Source organism: Nicotiana sylvestris, chromosome 3 (assembly GCF_000393655.2).
Source record: "Nicotiana sylvestris chromosome 3, ASM39365v2, whole genome shotgun sequence".
Taxonomy (NCBI): Eukaryota; Viridiplantae; Streptophyta; class Magnoliopsida; order Solanales; family Solanaceae; genus Nicotiana; species Nicotiana sylvestris.
Window position 1 is genome coordinate 143,645,232 of NC_091059.1, and position 17,295 is coordinate 143,662,526.

At 40.3% G+C, this 17,295-nt stretch overlaps 2 protein-coding genes across 2 annotated transcripts; one reads left to right on the forward strand and one right to left on the reverse strand.

The window, feature by feature from the left end:
- Positions 1-4,040: 4,040 nt before the first annotated feature.
- Positions 4,041-4,697, forward strand: LOC138888119 (uncharacterized). The gene has a single exon (XM_070169932.1). It carries the CDS (start codon positions 4,041-4,043, stop codon positions 4,695-4,697), a length of 657 nt encoding a protein of 218 aa, XP_070026033.1.
- An 11,034-nt stretch (positions 4,698-15,731) lies between these two features.
- Positions 15,732-16,903, reverse strand: LOC138888120 (uncharacterized). Its single transcript, XM_070169933.1, has 3 exons — positions 16,582-16,903; positions 16,136-16,473; positions 15,732-16,079 (listed from the first exon to the last, which is right to left on the reverse strand). Exons 1-3 carry the CDS (start codon positions 16,901-16,903, stop codon positions 15,732-15,734), a joined length of 1,008 nt encoding a protein of 335 aa, XP_070026034.1.
- Positions 16,904-17,295: the final 392 nt, after the last annotated feature.

A 17,295-nucleotide genomic window follows, 5' to 3' on the forward strand; every position in this document is an offset into this window, starting at 1 on the left:
ACTTTGCAATACACTAGAGATGAGTGTTGCTTTTCCACCAAATTAAAGCAGTTTCCCTTTCCATGAATGCAATTTAGCCTTCACCTTCTTGATAAGATCATCATAGTACTCCTTCATCCTTCTAGTGCAGAAGATAGGACAACCAAGGTATGTAAAGGGAAATTTATCTCTTGCAAATCTAGTAATGTTCCCTACTGCCTGAAATAACCCATGTGCCACTTTAGAGTACATATAGTAGGAGCTCTTAGCTTTATTGATCATTTGACTCGATACCTTCTCATAGTTTTCCAACACTGCCATAATCTTGCTCAATGATGGAGGATGAGCAGAAGCAAAAATTATGGTATCATCAGCATAGGTTAAGTGATTCAGAGGATCAGACCACTTAGGCATCCCAAATCCAACAAAAGATTTATCTTCAAAGAGCTTGTTCTTATCTAGCTACTACCTCAACTGATAGTCCGAACAAGGCTGAAGATAGTGGATCCCCTTGCTTCACACCCCTTGTAGACTTGAAGAACCCTGAGGACTGCCCATTCACCAATACTGATACTAATTATTTGACACCTAATTCCATACCATGTTAATGAGGTGTTTTGAGAATCTCATCTTCCTTAGAACATGTCACAAATATTTCAATGAGACCCTGTGATAAGTGGGGATTTTAACCATTATTTGCTCTCTTTTACTTACGTTTTTGGCTTAAAATGTGTAAAGGTAATCCCGGAAACTGATGTAATATGCTTGCTTGCAGGAATTGATCAAAATGAGCCAAATGAGGCATAATCAACTCATAAAGGAGTCAAATCTGGAACAAAAACCAAGACTAGGCCAGGAGACCTGAACCATGGACCGCACAAATATTGTGCAGCCGCGAAAGCCACAACGTGGCCGTGATCACAAATACGCGGTCCGCGAAGTGAAGAATCAGAGGTTGCATTTTAAGGCCAAATGTTGAGCGAGGTCCGCATTAGAAATGTGCGGCTGCGAAAGTCTCACCGCGGCCATAATTGGAATTATATGGACTGCGGTGGTTGAGATTCAGAGAGTTCACGTTTCAAGCAAAAACAAGGAGTGCGGTTCGCGGTGGAATTACGTGGCCGCAAAAATCCACTACGTGGTTGTGATGAAAATTATGCAGCCCGTGAAACAAACCTCAGCCCAGATCCAGAAGTCAAAAATACGGACTGCGGTCAGTATTACGTGTCCGTAAAAGTAAGAGGGCATCCGCGGACAGAATTACGCAGCCGCAAAACCTTTGCAGGAGTATTTTTGTCCGAAAATTTCAGCTTAGAATAAATAGATCTTTTAAACATTTTTAGGTTAAGTTTTGTTTTTGCTGAGCACATGAGACGACTGGATATTCTGATTTGGGAAATTTTGTATTAGATTCATCTTTTAACATTAGCTTTTCATCTTTTAATCTAGTATTATGGATTTTATCTTTATTTTATCTTTGATTTCTGTTATTTCCATGAGTAGCTAAACCCATATCTAGGGAAGTGACCTAACCCTGGTGTGGGTATTTGATGGATCTTGAATTTTAAGGCTTGAATGTGTATGGGTTAGTAGTATTTAGTCTAGTTCTTGCTAGAACTATGGAATTAGTGGTTGCAAATACTGATTCATGCCTTTATGACTTAGTCTCTACTTGAGAAAGAAGGATTAAGTCTAGGAAAACTAGACTAACAAGGAATTGGGGTGAACTCAAGAAATTGATAGCCCCAATTGAAGGGTTAAAACCTAGAGATAGTAATACCCGACTTGAGCTAAAATCACTTGAATTGCATGAATACCCATTTGTATTTGAGAAAGCCAAATTGGTCAACATTACGCCAACTACCGAGAGGTATAGAGTGAGTACCTGGGTATAATAGCTATATTACAACCCCAATTAATCACATGATTTTCCTAGATTCTTGCTACCCGTTAGATATCTACCTAGGTAGAAGTCACTACCCTAGTCCCTTTAAACCCTTGAAAATCAACAACAAAAACATTATACTTAGGTTCAAATATTGCATGCTATAGAATAGAAGCAGAACTAAAAAACAAAACCAACCATTTGTGGAAGTGTAATTAAGAGCAAAACCCGCATCTAGACTTGGATATAAACCTAATTCCAAACGAATTAACTCCCTGTGGATTCAATCCCGACCTAGTTAGGTAAAACAACATCGACCATCCTCGCTACTCAATAGTAGTGCAGGCTAGGACCCGACCAATTTTTGGCGTTGTTGCCGGGGAGTTAGACGGTTTTAGCTATATATCTGAGTATTTGTGTGTTTTGTTTTTCTTTCCTTCCATTTTTCTAATTTGTGTGTGAATTGCTCTTAGGTACCAAATGGCTCTTAACAATGAAGCCCTTGGAAATTTGCCATTGGGGGAGGAGGTAGATGATGATCACGTGGATGAGATTCAACCCAAACCTCAACCACAAAGGAGAGGCCGACCGCCTCATGATAATATTCCAAACCCTCCCCCACCTCCAACAAGGGCATCACACTGGGTGTTGCCCAACGAAGGCTATGCAAGTGCAATAGTGCCACCCCGGATTAGGGCAGGCAACTTTCAAATAACTAATGTCATGCTTACACTCTTGAAATAGAGGAGTTTCTTCACCGGAGCTCCACACCAAAACGCCTACAAGCATCTCAAAGGTTTTGTTGACACGTGCTGGAGGAGTAAGCAAACTAATGTCTCCGAGGACATATTGCGGTTAAGGCTTTTCCCATTTTCTCTAAGGGGGAAGGCTTTAGATTGGCTAGAAAGGTTTCCCAATCATTCCATCACCACTTAGGATGAGTTGGCCGAGAAGTTCATCAAAAAGTTCTTTTCTCCGGGACATATGGCGACGCTAAGAAATGAGATCCTTGCTTTTAAACAAGAGCCAAATGAACCACTCCTGAGATTTGGGAAAGGTATCGGACGATGGTTAAAGAATGTCCGAATAATGATATGACCAAAGCCATGATCCAACAAACATTCTACCGTGGCATCAATACAAAAAACCAGTATGTAGTTAACCAACTCACCGGGGGGAATTTCATGATCACGCCATATGCCGAAGAGTGTGAAATACTTGATAAGATGGCAGATACTTCTTCGGCATGGCAAAGTCGAGCTAATGTGCCACAAGGCGATCCCAATGTTATTCACCTACACAAGGAGCTCCATGACCATGGCCAAGCAATATCTGAGTTGACTACTACCATGAACTAATTGGCCAAGGCTCAGTTGCAACAAGTTCAAGGGCCAAAACAAGTGAATGCCATGGAAGGAGTGAATATGATGATCAATAAGAGAAGGCAATGAGGTCAACAAGTTCAAAACAATCCGGACCAATTTGAGCAAAGTGGTAATGAGTACAATCAAGATGATTCATATGATGATCAAAGTGAAGAAGTTCAATATGTGAACAATTATCAGAGTCAACGGGGCAATGCTCCGAATCAACAACAGTGGAGATCATAAGGAAATTGGAATAGTAGCAACAACAACAATCAAAATTGGGGTAACTAAGGAAACCAAGGAAATTGGGGTGGCAATAATAATAATAATTGGGGAGGCAATAACAATCAATAGGGTTAGAACAACAATAATCAAGGGAATCGGGGGCCGGAATTTCAAAGGCCTCTGATGTATCAACAACCAAACAACCCCCCTCCATATCCATCACAAGGTCCTAGCTCTTCCAACAATGAGGTGGGGCGGATTGAGAGAATGTTTGAGCAAATGATGAAGAAAAACGCCGACTCCGGTGCCCAATTGGCCTCCTACAACACTTCTATTTGCACTTGGAAGTTCAACTTGGCCAAATTTCTCAAGCTTTGAATACTCTCCCTAAGTGGTCACTACCAAGTGATACGGTAGTAAACCCGAAGGGTGGGAACAATACGGGCCACGCTATGGCGGTGACTACAAGAAGTGGTAGAGGTGAAGTCACTAGTACCTCTAATCCAAGAAAGGTTGTGAGTGATGATGTGTTGGTGCAAGATGATGATGAGTAAAGCAATGATGTGCAAGTGAATGATGAGAATATGAATGATAAAGTGAGGATAGACATTGATGACAATATGGAGGAGACACAAAATAATGTGAACCCATCTAGGGAACATGTGATAGACATATCGGAAACGGTAGTGCCCAAAGCCAAGCCTCCACTATATCCTCAAAGTCTCACAAAGCAAAACAATGAGAACCAGTTCAAGAAATTTATTGATATGATGAAAAGTTTGTCCATAAATGTGCCTTTGGTTGAAACTCTAGAACAAATTCCGAGATATGCCAAGTTCATGAAGGACTTGGTAACAAAGAAGAGATCAATGAACTGTGAAACAATCAAAATGACACATCAAGTGAGTGCTATTGTACACTCTATGGCTCCAAAGTTAGAAGACCCCGGTGCCTTTACAATCCCATGCACTATTGGTAGTACAGATTTTGCCAAAGCTTTGTGTGATTTGGGGGCAAGTATTAACTTGATGCCCTATTCTATGTTCAAGACATTGGAGATTGGGCAACCAAGGCCCACATCCATGAGGTTGCAAATGGCAAATACGACAATGAAGAGTCCATTGGGGATAATTGATGATGTGCTAGTTCGGGTCGACAAGTTCATACTTCATGTAGATTTTGTGACACTTAACTGTGAGGTTGACTATGAGGTGCCAATCATATTGGGAGACCTTTCCTAGCTATAGGGAAGACCTTAGTTGATGTGGAAGCAAGGGATCTCACCTTTCGGGTGATGAAAATATTGTGTTCTATGTTTGCAAGTCAATGAGGCAGCCTAATAGCAACGAAGTGTGTTCGTTTATGGATCTTGTGATCGAAGTGATTGTTGAAGACACAAGTGCCGTGATTAATGTGGAAGACCCATTGGAAGACCATTTTAGGAAGCTCAACAAAGTGACTCAAAAAGACCATTTTCCGCTTCTATTTCTTGATCAAATGTTGGATAGGTTAATCGGACGTGCTTATTATTGCTTCTTAGATGGGTATTTCGGGTATAACCATATTCTTATTGCACCTAAAGACCAAGAGAAGACCACCTTCACTTGTCTGTATGGCACATTTGCATTCTTAAGGATGTCATTTGGTCTATATAATGCACCGACTACTTTTCAGCTGTGTATGATGGCAATATTCACGGATATGGTGGAGGACTTCCTCGAGGTTTTCATGGATGGTTTCTCTATTGTGGGGGATTATTTTTATAAGTGTTTGAATAATCTTGACAAAGTCTTGGCACGTTATGAAGAGACCAATTTGGTTCTTAATTGGGAGAAGTGTCACTTTTGGTTGAGGATGACATTGTCCTCTGCCATAAGATCTCCAAAAATGGTATTGAAGTGGATAAAGAAAAAATTAAAGTGATATCAAAACTCCCTCCTCCTACTTCAGTCAAAGGAGTGAGGAGCTTTCTAGGGCATGCAGGGTTTTACCGTCGGTTCATCAAAGATTTCTCAAAGGTGGTGAACCTTATGCAAGTTGATGGAAAAAGATGCAAAATTTGTGTTCAATGATGATTGTATGAAGGCTTTTGAGATACTCAAGTATAGGTTGACTACCACTCCCATCATTACCACACCAAATTGGAGCTTACCATTTGAGCTCATGTGGCGATGTGGCGGTAGGAGCGGTATTGGGGCAAAGAATCAACAAGATATTCCATCTAGTCTACTATGCTAGTAAGACTATGAACGATGCCCAAGTTAACTATACAGTGACCGAGAAAGAACTCTTAGCCATTTTATTTGCTATGGAAAAGTTCCACACGTACCTCACGGGTACCAAAGTTATTGTTCACACCGATCATGCAGCGCTTCGCTATTTGATGAGTAAGAAGGACTCAAAGGTTAGATTGATGAGGTGGGTACTTCTTCTACAAGAGTTTGATCCTGAAATCATTGACCGAAAAAGGAGTGAGAATCAAGTGGCAGACCACTTGTCCCGTTTGGAAGAGGAGGGGAGGCCCCATGATGGCCTTGAGATCAATGATTCATTTCCGGATGAACAACTCCTTTCCATGTCTCCGGGATGCCTTAGTTTGCCGATGTGGATAACTATCTTGTGAGCGGAATTGTCCCGAATGAGTTCTCTTCAAACCAAAGGAAGAAGCTCAAACGGGACTGCTTGAATTATTATTGGGACGAGCCATATCTTTTCAAAATTTGCATCGATGGTGTTATCCGGAGATGTGTTCTAGAAGAAGAGCAATTGGGTATTCTTGAAGCTTGCCATTCCTCACCCTATGGTGGTCACCATGGTGGGGAGAGAACTGCTAAAAGGTCTTAAGCTGTGGATTCTATTGGCCCACCTTGTACAAAGATACTAGTGAGCTTGTTAAGCGATGTGATGATTGCCAAAGAGCCGGTGTGATTTCCAAGAATAATGAGATGCCTCTCACCACCATCCTTGAGATTGATATTTTTTATGTATGGGGCATCGACTTTATGTGTCCATCTGTAAGTTCGTGTGGGAACACCTATATTCTTGTTGCTATGGATTACGTTTCCAAATGGGTTGAAGCTGTAGCTTTGCCTAAAAATGAAGCACGGAGTGTGGTGGCTTTCTTGAAGAAAAATATATTCACAAGGTTCGGCACCCCAAGGGCCATCATTAGTGATGGGGTTCTCATTTTTGCAACAAAGCCTTTGACACTTTACTCTCCAAGTATGGTGTCACTCACAAGGTGTCAACCCCCTATCACCTCCAGGCAAGTGGACAGGTTGAGGTCTCCAACAGGGAGATCAAGAGTATTCTTTCCAAGACTGTTAATGCAAACTGGACTAATTGGTCAAGTAAACTTGACGATGCTTTATGGGCCTATAGAACAGCTTACAAGACTCCAATTGGTATGTCTCTGTATCGATTGGTATTTGGGAAAACATGTCAGCTCCCAGTGGAATTAGAGCATAAGTCCATGTGGGCGTTGAGGAAGTTGAACCTAGAGTGGGATGTAGCTACCAATCTTCGGGTGGAGCAATTGAATGAACTTGATAAGTTCCGGTTCCATGCTTACTCCAGTTCATCATTGTATAAGGACAAGATGAAGTACCTACATGAAATATATCTGGAACAAAGAATTCAAAGAAGGTGACCTTGTTCTTTTATTCAACTCTTGGTTACGGATGTTTCTAGGAAAGCTAAAGTCAAAATGGAGCGGTCCCTTTGAAGTGGTGCATGTAACTCCTTTTGGTGCTCTAGATTTGAAAAACAAGAATTGTGAGATCTTTAGAGTCAATGGGCACCGAGTGAAGCACTACCTTGGTAAGGTTGATGATGGCCACGTTGTGGCGTTGATACATTTCAAGTGAATGATGGTAACATGCGTCGTGCCACGACGTTAAATCAGGTGCTTCTTGGGAGGCAACCCATGTGTTTTTCTTTCTTTTGATTTTCTTCTTAGATTAGGCATTGTTTTGGACTAACTGGTTGTGAAGTGTATGTAGGAATTGATTGTGCAGTGCGGGAAATTGACAAGGAAAAATTTGGCTAAGTGATGAAATTTCGTGGACCGCGCTCAAAAATATGTGGACCGCGCAAGCACTTCGCGGTCGCACAAATTTGACCGTGCAACTGGTTTATGGAAAATGCCAACTCTCTAAAGTTGGCCTATCACAGTCCCTTCATTTTTCGCGGCCGCATTCATATTTTTTCAGACCGCATAAATTTGGCGGCCGCGATCAATATTTCGCAGACCACGGCAGTGTATTTGAAGCATCTCTACAAAAATGTAACGAGTGCGGATCACGATAAATGTTTGCGACCGCACTCAGGTGAGTTAGTGGGTCCTCTAGGTCTGAGTATAAATAGAGGCTTTTGAAACTTTTTACACTTACACACCGTAACTGTTCAAACTCGCCTAAAATCAACTGTGCATTCTTCTTGCTCTCATTCTCATCTCCCTCACTTCAAGTGTAAAATTCCCATATTATACAACTAGTATGTTAAATTCAATGGATTGCTTTATTATTTTTTCTTTTCTCTTTGTTTTTCTTTTCCTTTTTTAGTTAGGATTGAATGCATGCCCTAACGACAAATTAATTCATTGTTGCTTAAATACGTGTGGGTACTGTTTGTATGCCTAGTGGGGGCTGGGGTTAGTAACTTTGAAAGTTTAATTGCTATAATTAGTGTAACTAGTGAAAACCCTAGTTATAGTTTCTTCAGTGCCGATTTCAATTGATTTTTGCGGCCGCAATCACTTTTTCGCGGTCCGCGGTAGGGTATGCAGTCGTGTCCAAAACTTTGTTGTCCACGATACCCTAACTTCAAAGCACTGAGAATTGTTCAGCTCTCACAACTGCGGTCACTTTTCCGCGGTCTGTGGTTAGTCCTTCGCAGCCGCGACCAAGTTTTCGCGGTCTGCACTTCTTAATTTCAGAGAGCTTATAGTTTGCCTACGTGACCGAGTTTGCTTTTACGTGATCCACGATAGATCATTTGCGGCCGCGTTCCATTTTTGTGGTCTGCGTTTGATCAAGTACAGAGAGTCAATAGTCTGAGCCTGACCTCTTCGCAACCGCATTCACTTTTATGCGGTCCACGGTGAGCATTTCGCGGCCACTCTCACTTTTACGCGGTCTGCGGTGCCCTGTTCTGAGAAGCAATGTTGCATTTCATCTATATTTTGTTTAACACCAGGCACCAGCTTGAAGCCCTTTTCTGACTATATTTCACTGCTTGTATGCTGCAAACAATGGTCTGTTCCCAAGGTAGAGGAGATACATCCAAAGGGAGGGCACTTACCCCCAGCAGTTCAAAAGTCGATCGGCAAGTTAAGAGCCTCCATCAAAGCTGCGAATAGAGACACAGGCCATTCTAACACCAGTGAATATGTCCCTTCCTAGGAAGTTTCGAAAGGAGACTCTGTGCCAACACATGTCCCCACACAATTCTAGGGGAAATTTTATCTAGTTGATGAACCTACCTCCTCTTCTGAGTCGTCTGATGGCTCAGAGAAAGGTAGTGAGGCTTTGGCCCTATCTTCCCCACCTGCTACAATTTCGGCCTCACCAGTTGTCCCTATTACTGTCGATGATGATGACGAGGTCCCGGATGAAGGGAGAGAGGGTGATACCAATGTGGGAGAGTTGGCAAGGTCAAGAAAGCCCGAGGTGTGGGCTAGATTCGTGAGCAACATAGCTTATCTGAAGTTCCGAGAATGGTGGCACTAGAGGTCGCTCACCCTTGAGATAGAGTTCATAGAGAGAGACCTCCTTCCCCACCAATCCAAATGTGAAGAGTCAATTTGAGGAGAGAAAAGGGTGGAAGTTCTTCACCAGCAAAGTGCCGGATGCAAATGAATACCTTGTCAAAGAGTTCTATGCAAACGTTGCCTACATAAAAAAGGGCACCACATTGACAAAGGTCTGGAACTTAAAGATCCAGTTTGATGGCCACACTTTGAACGAATATTACAATTTTGAGGATGTGAAAGCCGTGCAATACTTGGAGAAGCTGGCACTAGATGAAGCAGCCCGTCCATGGCTAGCAGAGATATTAGCCCCAGGGACGACACCAGCATGGCTCACAACTGGAGTCCCAATAGCCAGAAACACCTTCAGCTTTGAACCAAAGGGTGGTCCACATTTGTGTGCAGCCGGCTGGACCTGTGTCAGCATGATAATGTCCTCCCACTCACCCGAGCTATCTTGATATATTCCATCATGGTGAGGTATCCAATCAATGTGGGGACCTCGTGTACTATCACATCACCAAGGCAGTTGGAAAAGAGGAAAGATCATCCCCCTACCCCAACTTCCTCACTATGTATTTCGAGACCAAGGAGTTGAGAAGAAGCATTATGACACAAAGGCAAAGCCTAAAAACCCTTCTCCTAGTATAGCCTCCAAGGACCGAACAACCCTAAAGTAAAGGGTAAAGTCGTTATCTCCACTGGCCAGTCTAAAAAGCCAAGGGTAGTAGCCACCGGGTTAGAGCCTTCCACAGCAAGGGGATCTTCAGCTGCCATGCCTCCTCTTTCATCTAGGTTATCCGTCACAGTGCCATTATCTGTGCCTTCATCTTCCACTTCCCCCAGACTGCACTGCGGGTTTCTCAGACATTATCCAGCATCAACAACTGGATTAGGCAGCTACAACAAAGTTGTTTGTCTTATCCAGTGCAATAGCAGCACAGTCGGCCCCAACACAGCTTCAGGTACCTCCATCAGTGGAGGATTCATTGAAGGAGCTTCTGGACAATCAGAAGACGATCCTAAAGACTTTGGATAAATAGGGAAAGGCTATCAAGGATCTAGGCAAGCAAATGAAGAAGATGATGAAGACTCGGGCCTCAAAGAAGTCAGTAGAGCAGCTGAAGAAGGAGGTAGAGAGGTTTACTTCTGCTGGAGACATCCCACTGGATTTGCTCATAGAGGAGCAAGTCCCAGTAGCATAGGTAGCAGAGCATGAGGCACCAACAATTGGCATGTCTGAGGAGTCGGCTGCTACTACACATATTGCTGAGGAGATGATCCAGATGCTCCGCAACCACGTGGTCCCCCAGTCACAGGATTTTGAGATCCAGTTAGAGGACTCGGAGGGAGCTACTGATCCTATGCAGTCCGAGGATACCACTTATGTGCCTGACCCAATGCAGACCATATGGGGAGTTTCTTCACTCTCTAACTCTTTTCCTGATCTTATTTTGATATTAGCATTGACAACAATGCTATATTTTATTTGGGGGGTGGTCTATTTTGATTGGTGATGATTTGATGACATTGGTATGTAATAACTATGATACTATTTTTATTTATCTTTACTTTATTTTCACTTTTGGTATGTATATATTCGTTACTTTTACATTTTGGTATGTATATATTTTTACCATTTGATGTATATATTCATTTTCATTTATGTATATATTCGCTTTACTTCAAGTTTGTATATATTCAGTTTCATTTCCGTAGTTTACTTCATAACTTCTTTCGCAATTTTACTTCATAACTTCAAATTTCCTTTAGTAGTTTCTTTTTAAGTTGTTAGCTTCTTTTTAAGTTTATGTTGACAATAAGCCTTTGGTTTTCTTAATGTCATGGTTCTTTCCAAATGTGGATGTTGAGTGAATCGGGTGGCTCTTCCCGACGTTGGATGGCGTGACAACCTTCTTAAGGGATTGAGTCCGTTTTTTATATGTTTTGGTGTAAATAGTAGTAATGAATAAAAGTGTCTCTATCAGGCTTCACTTGAGCCTAGCACATTTAGCTTCAACCTTATAGTTAGAAACAAGTTGATTGGCAAAGAATAGTTCTAGTAGTGACCTTTAGACTCTTGTGTTGACTAAACAATCATCGAGTGGCTTCTTGGAGCTATTTGTGATCCTCAATCTTAGCTAGGGTAGTTGTGGGCCCTCGAATATGTCCTTTTTAACAATCCAACAACTTGTGAGGTATTGAATTGCAAGTCCAAAGTCTGTGCCAATAAGTCTAGAACTTGTCCTGAATGTTTGTTTAGGCGAAATTCTAAGTGTAGATCGACTTGAGAAATGATTGTAGGCTCTCTTTGATCCAATTCGAAACTTGAAAGCTTCTGTATCCTACCAATATGATATCCCTAGTCAACCCCTTTGAGCTGAAGCCCTTTTTCTTTTAATAACCACGTTACAAGCCTTTATTTGTTCTATAATGACCCTCTCTTGGCACCCGATATTTCCTTGGCATTCTTGATATACAAGTAGCAAAAGCATAAGTTTGGGAGAGAGATGAGGAATGTAAAAGTGATAAAAGATACAAGAACAAAAAGAAATGAAGAAAAGGGAATGCAAAAGAAAAGAAAGAAAAGCCAAAAAGTCAAAAAGAAAGTGAATAAGATAGAAAAGTGAAGGGATTCAATGAAAGCAATGATGAAAGGCATGGAATGATTAGAAAAGGAGAAAAATGATCGTCATGAGCAAGAAAGAGTGACCGTGTGTCTCTCTAGTTCCCCTAAGGAAGAAGAAAATGACTCAAAGAGTCAAGAAAGTATGAGCCGAAATGAGAAAATCGAGTGCTTAAGGAGAGATGAAACCATCATATGCCAATAAGTCATACCTTGATCCAAAAGCCTTCATTACATTCCCGCAAAGCCCTATATGATTTTGAATTGAGTGAGCTTACATTAGTGGTAATTTACATAAGGGGCAAGCTTATGGTACTTAGAGCCGGACTTGTGACATTCCCTTGAGAGATATGAGTGTACTTCTTCACAATCCTTGTTTTGAGTGTTACAATCTAAGGTAAGATTTGTTTATGGAGAGTACAAAGGAGGAGTTTGGGTTCCACAATGACCTACGTAGTAGAGCGAGCTTCCTTAGTGAGTTAAGTCAACTCTTGATAGGGGTGGGCATCGGTCGGTTCGGTCGGTTATTATAAAAATACGGTTCGGTTTATCGATTTTCGATTTTGTAATATTAATAACCAAATCAAACCAAAGTATTTACGGTTTGGTACGGTTTTTTCAAAGTTCAGTTCGGTTATTTCCGATTTATTTTTTCAGTTTTAAATGGTTCAAGAAAATTTTATGCTTCTCTGGAAATGCTGGAAATGCAGGAAATGAAGCAAACAATAGCTGGAAATTATTTACATAACGATATTCATTCACATAACAAGGCTTGAAATACTTCAACAGTAGCAAAATGGAGCAGAACACACTGTGTAGAATTACAAAAAAGGAGGGACTTCATGTCCAAACTCTAACAGGACTTCACGTCCAAACGTGTTCTAAACACAATAGCAAAATCTAGCTGCAATAGGACTTCACGTCCAAACTCCGGTGTATAATATAAATCATGTGGTAATTTACTACAAACCTTTTATATTCAACATCAACAATTCCCAATTTGAGAACGTCTTTAGCTTTTCCCTTGTTGGCCATGGATATAAGAGCTCGGCTACTGATCACAAAATCCGTTTGGTTATTTGTATTTAGATCAGTTACAATTATAGTTGTGCCCTCTTTTGAACAGTCTTGAGTCCTTGCATCTAATCTGCAATTCAAACAAGTTTATTATTCATATTTAGTAATTCAAATTAATATTCGTAGATTAATTAAATTGTATTAGAAATTAAATTAAAGGTATTAATGATAAAGAATTATGTAGTAATACTGAAATGGGAAATAGGAAATGAGAAATGGGTTTGGGTATTACTATCAGTAAGTTTGGGTTTGGGTAAACTAAATTGGGATTCAAAGTTCAAATAGGTATTGGGCTTCAGCCTAAAATGGGTAATAACTAATATCCAAAATTTTGGTTTTTTGGTTTAACCGAAACACCAAAACCGAAAACCGCATTGAAAACCCAAAAATTAATAATTTAAAAATGGTGCACCGACTGAAAAATCGATTAAATCGAAACTGAAAAATCAAAATTCACAGTTTGTTCGGTATTATGCCCACCCCTAACTCTTGATGCTCTGTGTCGCATTAGAACTATGGTACTCAAAAGGTTTTGTGTGTCGATAATTTATTTGTGTTGAGGGTAATTGTTAGTCCCAATTGATGCATGATTGATTCACATTAGGGCAGTTGAAATATCCTTCTATTTTGTTTTAGTGGAGGTGTGAATTACCTTATTTGCTTGAGAACAAGCAAACACTTAAGTTTGGGGAATCAATAAGTGGGAATTTTTACTATTATTTTCTCTCTTTTACTTACATTTTGGGCTTAAAATACGTAAAGGTAATCCCGAAAACTGATGTAATATTCTTGCTTGCAGGAATTGATCAAAATGAGCCAAATGAGGCATAATCAACTCATAAAGGAGTCAAATCTGGAACAAAAATCAAGACTGGGCCAGGAGACCTGAACCGCGGACTATACAATAAGCCACAACGCGGTCGCGATTACAAATACGCGGTCCGCAAAGTGAAGAATCACAGAGTGCATTTTAAAGCCAAATGTTGAGCGAGGTCTGCGCCAGAAATGTGCGGCCGCGAAAGTCTCACCGCGGCTACGATTGGAATTATGCGAACCGTGGTGGTTGAGATTCAGAGAGTTCACATTTCAAGCAAAAACAAGGAGTATGGTCCGTGGTGGAATTACGCGGCCGTGATGAAAATTATGCGGCCCTTGAAACAAGCCTCAGCCTAGATCTAGAAGTAAAAAACGCGGACCGCGGTCAGTATTACACGTCCGCGAAAGCAAGAATGTGGCCGCTGTCAGAATTATGCGGCCGCGAAATCTCCGCAGGGGTATTTTTGTTTGAAAATTTTAGCTTAGTGTAAATAGATCTTTTTGATATTTTTAGGTTACATTTTATTTTTGCTGAGCACGTGAGATGGCTAGATATTTTGTTTTAGGCAATTTTGTATTAGATTCATCTTTTAACATTAGCTTTTCATCTTTTAATCTAGTATTATAGATTTTATCTTTATTTCATCTTTGATTTCTGTTATTTCCATGAGTAGCTAAACCCATAGCTAGGGTTGTGATCCAACCCTAGTATGGGTATTTGATGGGTCTTGAATTTTAGGGCTTGAATGTGTATGGGTTAGTAGTATTTAGTCTAGTTCTTGCTAGAATTATGGAATTAGTAGTTGCAAACACTAATTCATGCCTTTATGACTTAGTCTCTACTTAAGAAAGAGGGACTAAATCTAGAAAAACTAGATTAATAAGGAATTGGGGTTAACTCAAGAAATTAATAGCCCCAATTGAAGGGTTAAACCTAGAGATAGTAATACCCGGCTTGAGCTAAAATCACTTAAGTTGCATGAATACCCATTTGGACTTGAGAAAGCCAAATTGGGCAAAATCACTCAAACTATCGAGAGGTACAAAGTGAGTACCCGGGTGTGATAGCTATATTACGATCCCAATTAATTACATGATTGTCCTAGATTCTTACTACCCGTTAGATATCCACCTAGTTAGAAGTCACTACCCTAGTTCCTTTAAACCCTTGAAAATCAACAACAAAAACATTATACTTAGGTTCAAATATTGCATGCTATAGAATATAAGTAGAAGTAGAAAACAAAACCAACCATTTGTGAAAGTGTAATTAAGAGCAAAACCCGCATCTAGACTTGGATATAAACCTAATTCCAAGCAAATTAACTCCCTATAGATTCGATCCCGACCTAGTTGGGTAAAGCTGCATCGACCATCCTCGCTACTCAATAGTAGTGCAGGCTTGGACCCGATCACCCTGTCATAGGCCTTAGCCATGTCTGGTTTAATAACCATATTTGCTGGCTTGTCTCTCAATCTTATATCAGTCACAATCTCTTGAGTGAGTAATATGTTCTCAAATATACTCCTCCCCTTCACAAATCCGGATTGATTTGGAGATATTAAGGTAGACAGAAATTTCTCCAATCTATCATGTAACACTCTAGACAAGACCTTGTTGATGAAGTTACTAAAACTAATAGGTCTTAGGTCGGAAAATGTCTCCACTTTGGGTTTCTTTGGCAGAAAAACTAAATTAGTATGAGTGATGGATTTAGGCAATACAGCTCCTCCATAGAAGTGTAGCACCATGTTGTGTATGTCAACACCAATAATATCCCAGTATATTTGATAGAATAGGCGAGTAAATCCATCAGGACCACTATCACTCTCCCTACTAAGCTCAAAAACTGTTGCCCTAACTTCTTCAAGTGCTGGCATTCTACTAAGCTCCAAATTCTGCTCCATAGTGACCATGGAAGGTATATTGTTAAGCAATGAGAAATCAATAGTATCACCTTCATTGGTGAACTGCCTTTGATAGAAATCCACTATAGTTGTAGCCAATTACTCTTGATCTTCAATCCACACCCCTTTTTTAGTTTGAATGCTTTTCAGTTGCAATTTCTTCCTCTTGCCATTAACATGCTTGTGAAAAAAACTTGTATTCCTATCACCCTCTGCAAACCTTGTCATCCCAGCTTTTTTCTTCCAATATTGCTCTTCAATGCTCAAATATTTCTTCAATTCTGATTGAGCTTTTTGAAGAACAATTCTATTCTCTATAGTAGGTTCCTCTTCAAACAACATCTCCTTTACTCTAACGATGTCTTCTAAGATAGCCAACTGCTTGAAGATATCACCAAATATTTCCCTACTCCATTTTGAAAGAGTTGCCTTCAGCTTCTTGAGCTTCTACTTAAATATCAAAAAAGGATCTCCTATGAAATCAGCTTCCAATTCTGCCTCACCACATCCAGAAATGTAGCATGTTTAGCCCAAAAATTCAAGAACCTAAATGGCTTGAAAAAGTTGGCAGTCTGCTCCCCACATGTCATGAGAAAATCTGCATGATCTGATCCAATTCTAATAATGTGCTCCACTTTAATGGTTGGCAACATGTTTTGGAAAGGAAAATTCACCAAAATTCTATCTAACCTCTTGAATATACATGCTACATTAGGTCTACCCTTCCACCATATAAAAGGACTCTCTTTGTACTCTTGATCAAATAATCCACATGAATTGATACAAGAGGCAAAGTCCTCATACTCAGGAGGGTGTATTGGTAATCCCCCTATCTTCTCATCTTCATGTAATACCACATTGAAATCCCCTCATACCAACCATGACAACTTCATATCACTTGTTAAATAATATATATGATCCCATAATTCCGATCTCTCTAATGCTGAACATTTTGCATAAACAAATATCATTATCATGTGCTGCCCTAAGTCATGGTGAAACACTTTCACAGTCACTTGTTGTTCAGTATCCTCCACTAGTTCCCATTTCACTATTGCATCAAAGAGCAGCCATAATTGCCCATTAATATTTGAGTAGGCAGTATCCATATTCAACCTCCTTCTATACCTATTAATGAATCCTTTCTTTTGAAAAGGCTCTATCAATGCAATTACAAAAAAATTATGTTCCCTTTGCATGTTGATCACTCTAGGAAAGGCCTGCTGTGTATTCACAGACCTTATGTTCCAAATAAGTGTTTTGATCATCATCATTCAGATTGAGATGCACCCTTCTTGGGCATTATTCTTGAAGGTGGAAGTTGCTCTTTATTCTGATTCTTCTTAGTCTTCTTACCTCCATTTGCACTAGCTATAGGTGATAAGTCAGCTTCCTTGTAACTTATTTGAAATTGGTTGTAGTTGATTCGTCATCTTCTTCTTCCTCTATTGGATTCTGTCTCAATATGTATTCCTCCACATGTGCTATATTTTGTGTAATTATATCATGTAAATGTTGCATAGGGGTCTTCAAAGGTACATTAAGTTGCAACTGCATGATTTGATCCGCGCTAGGTTTACAATCAATAGGAGCTGCCTCTAATTCCCCAGCTGATCTTGGTACAATAGCTTGCTCAAATTTATCCTTAGCCTGTTCATTCCCT

What these genes read in the sequence shown, in the direction of transcription:
- LOC138888119 (XM_070169932.1), top strand. Translation starts at nt 4,041, where the DNA reads ATGAATGATAAAGTGAGGATAGACATTGATGACAATATGGAGGAGACA.
- LOC138888120 (XM_070169933.1), bottom strand. Translation starts at nt 16,903, where the DNA reads ATGATGATCAAAACACTTATTTGGAACATAAGGTCTGTGAATACACAG. An exon ending in GATATTTGTTTATGCAAAAT is followed by an intron (nt 16,474 to 16,581) that starts GTTCAGCATTAG and finishes TATTACATGAAG; the next exon opens with ATGAGAAGATAGGGGGATTA. An exon ending in ATGCTACATTTCTGGATGTG is followed by an intron (nt 16,080 to 16,135) that starts GTGAGGCAGAAT and finishes ATATTTAAGTAG; the next exon opens with AAGCTCAAGAAGCTGAAGGC.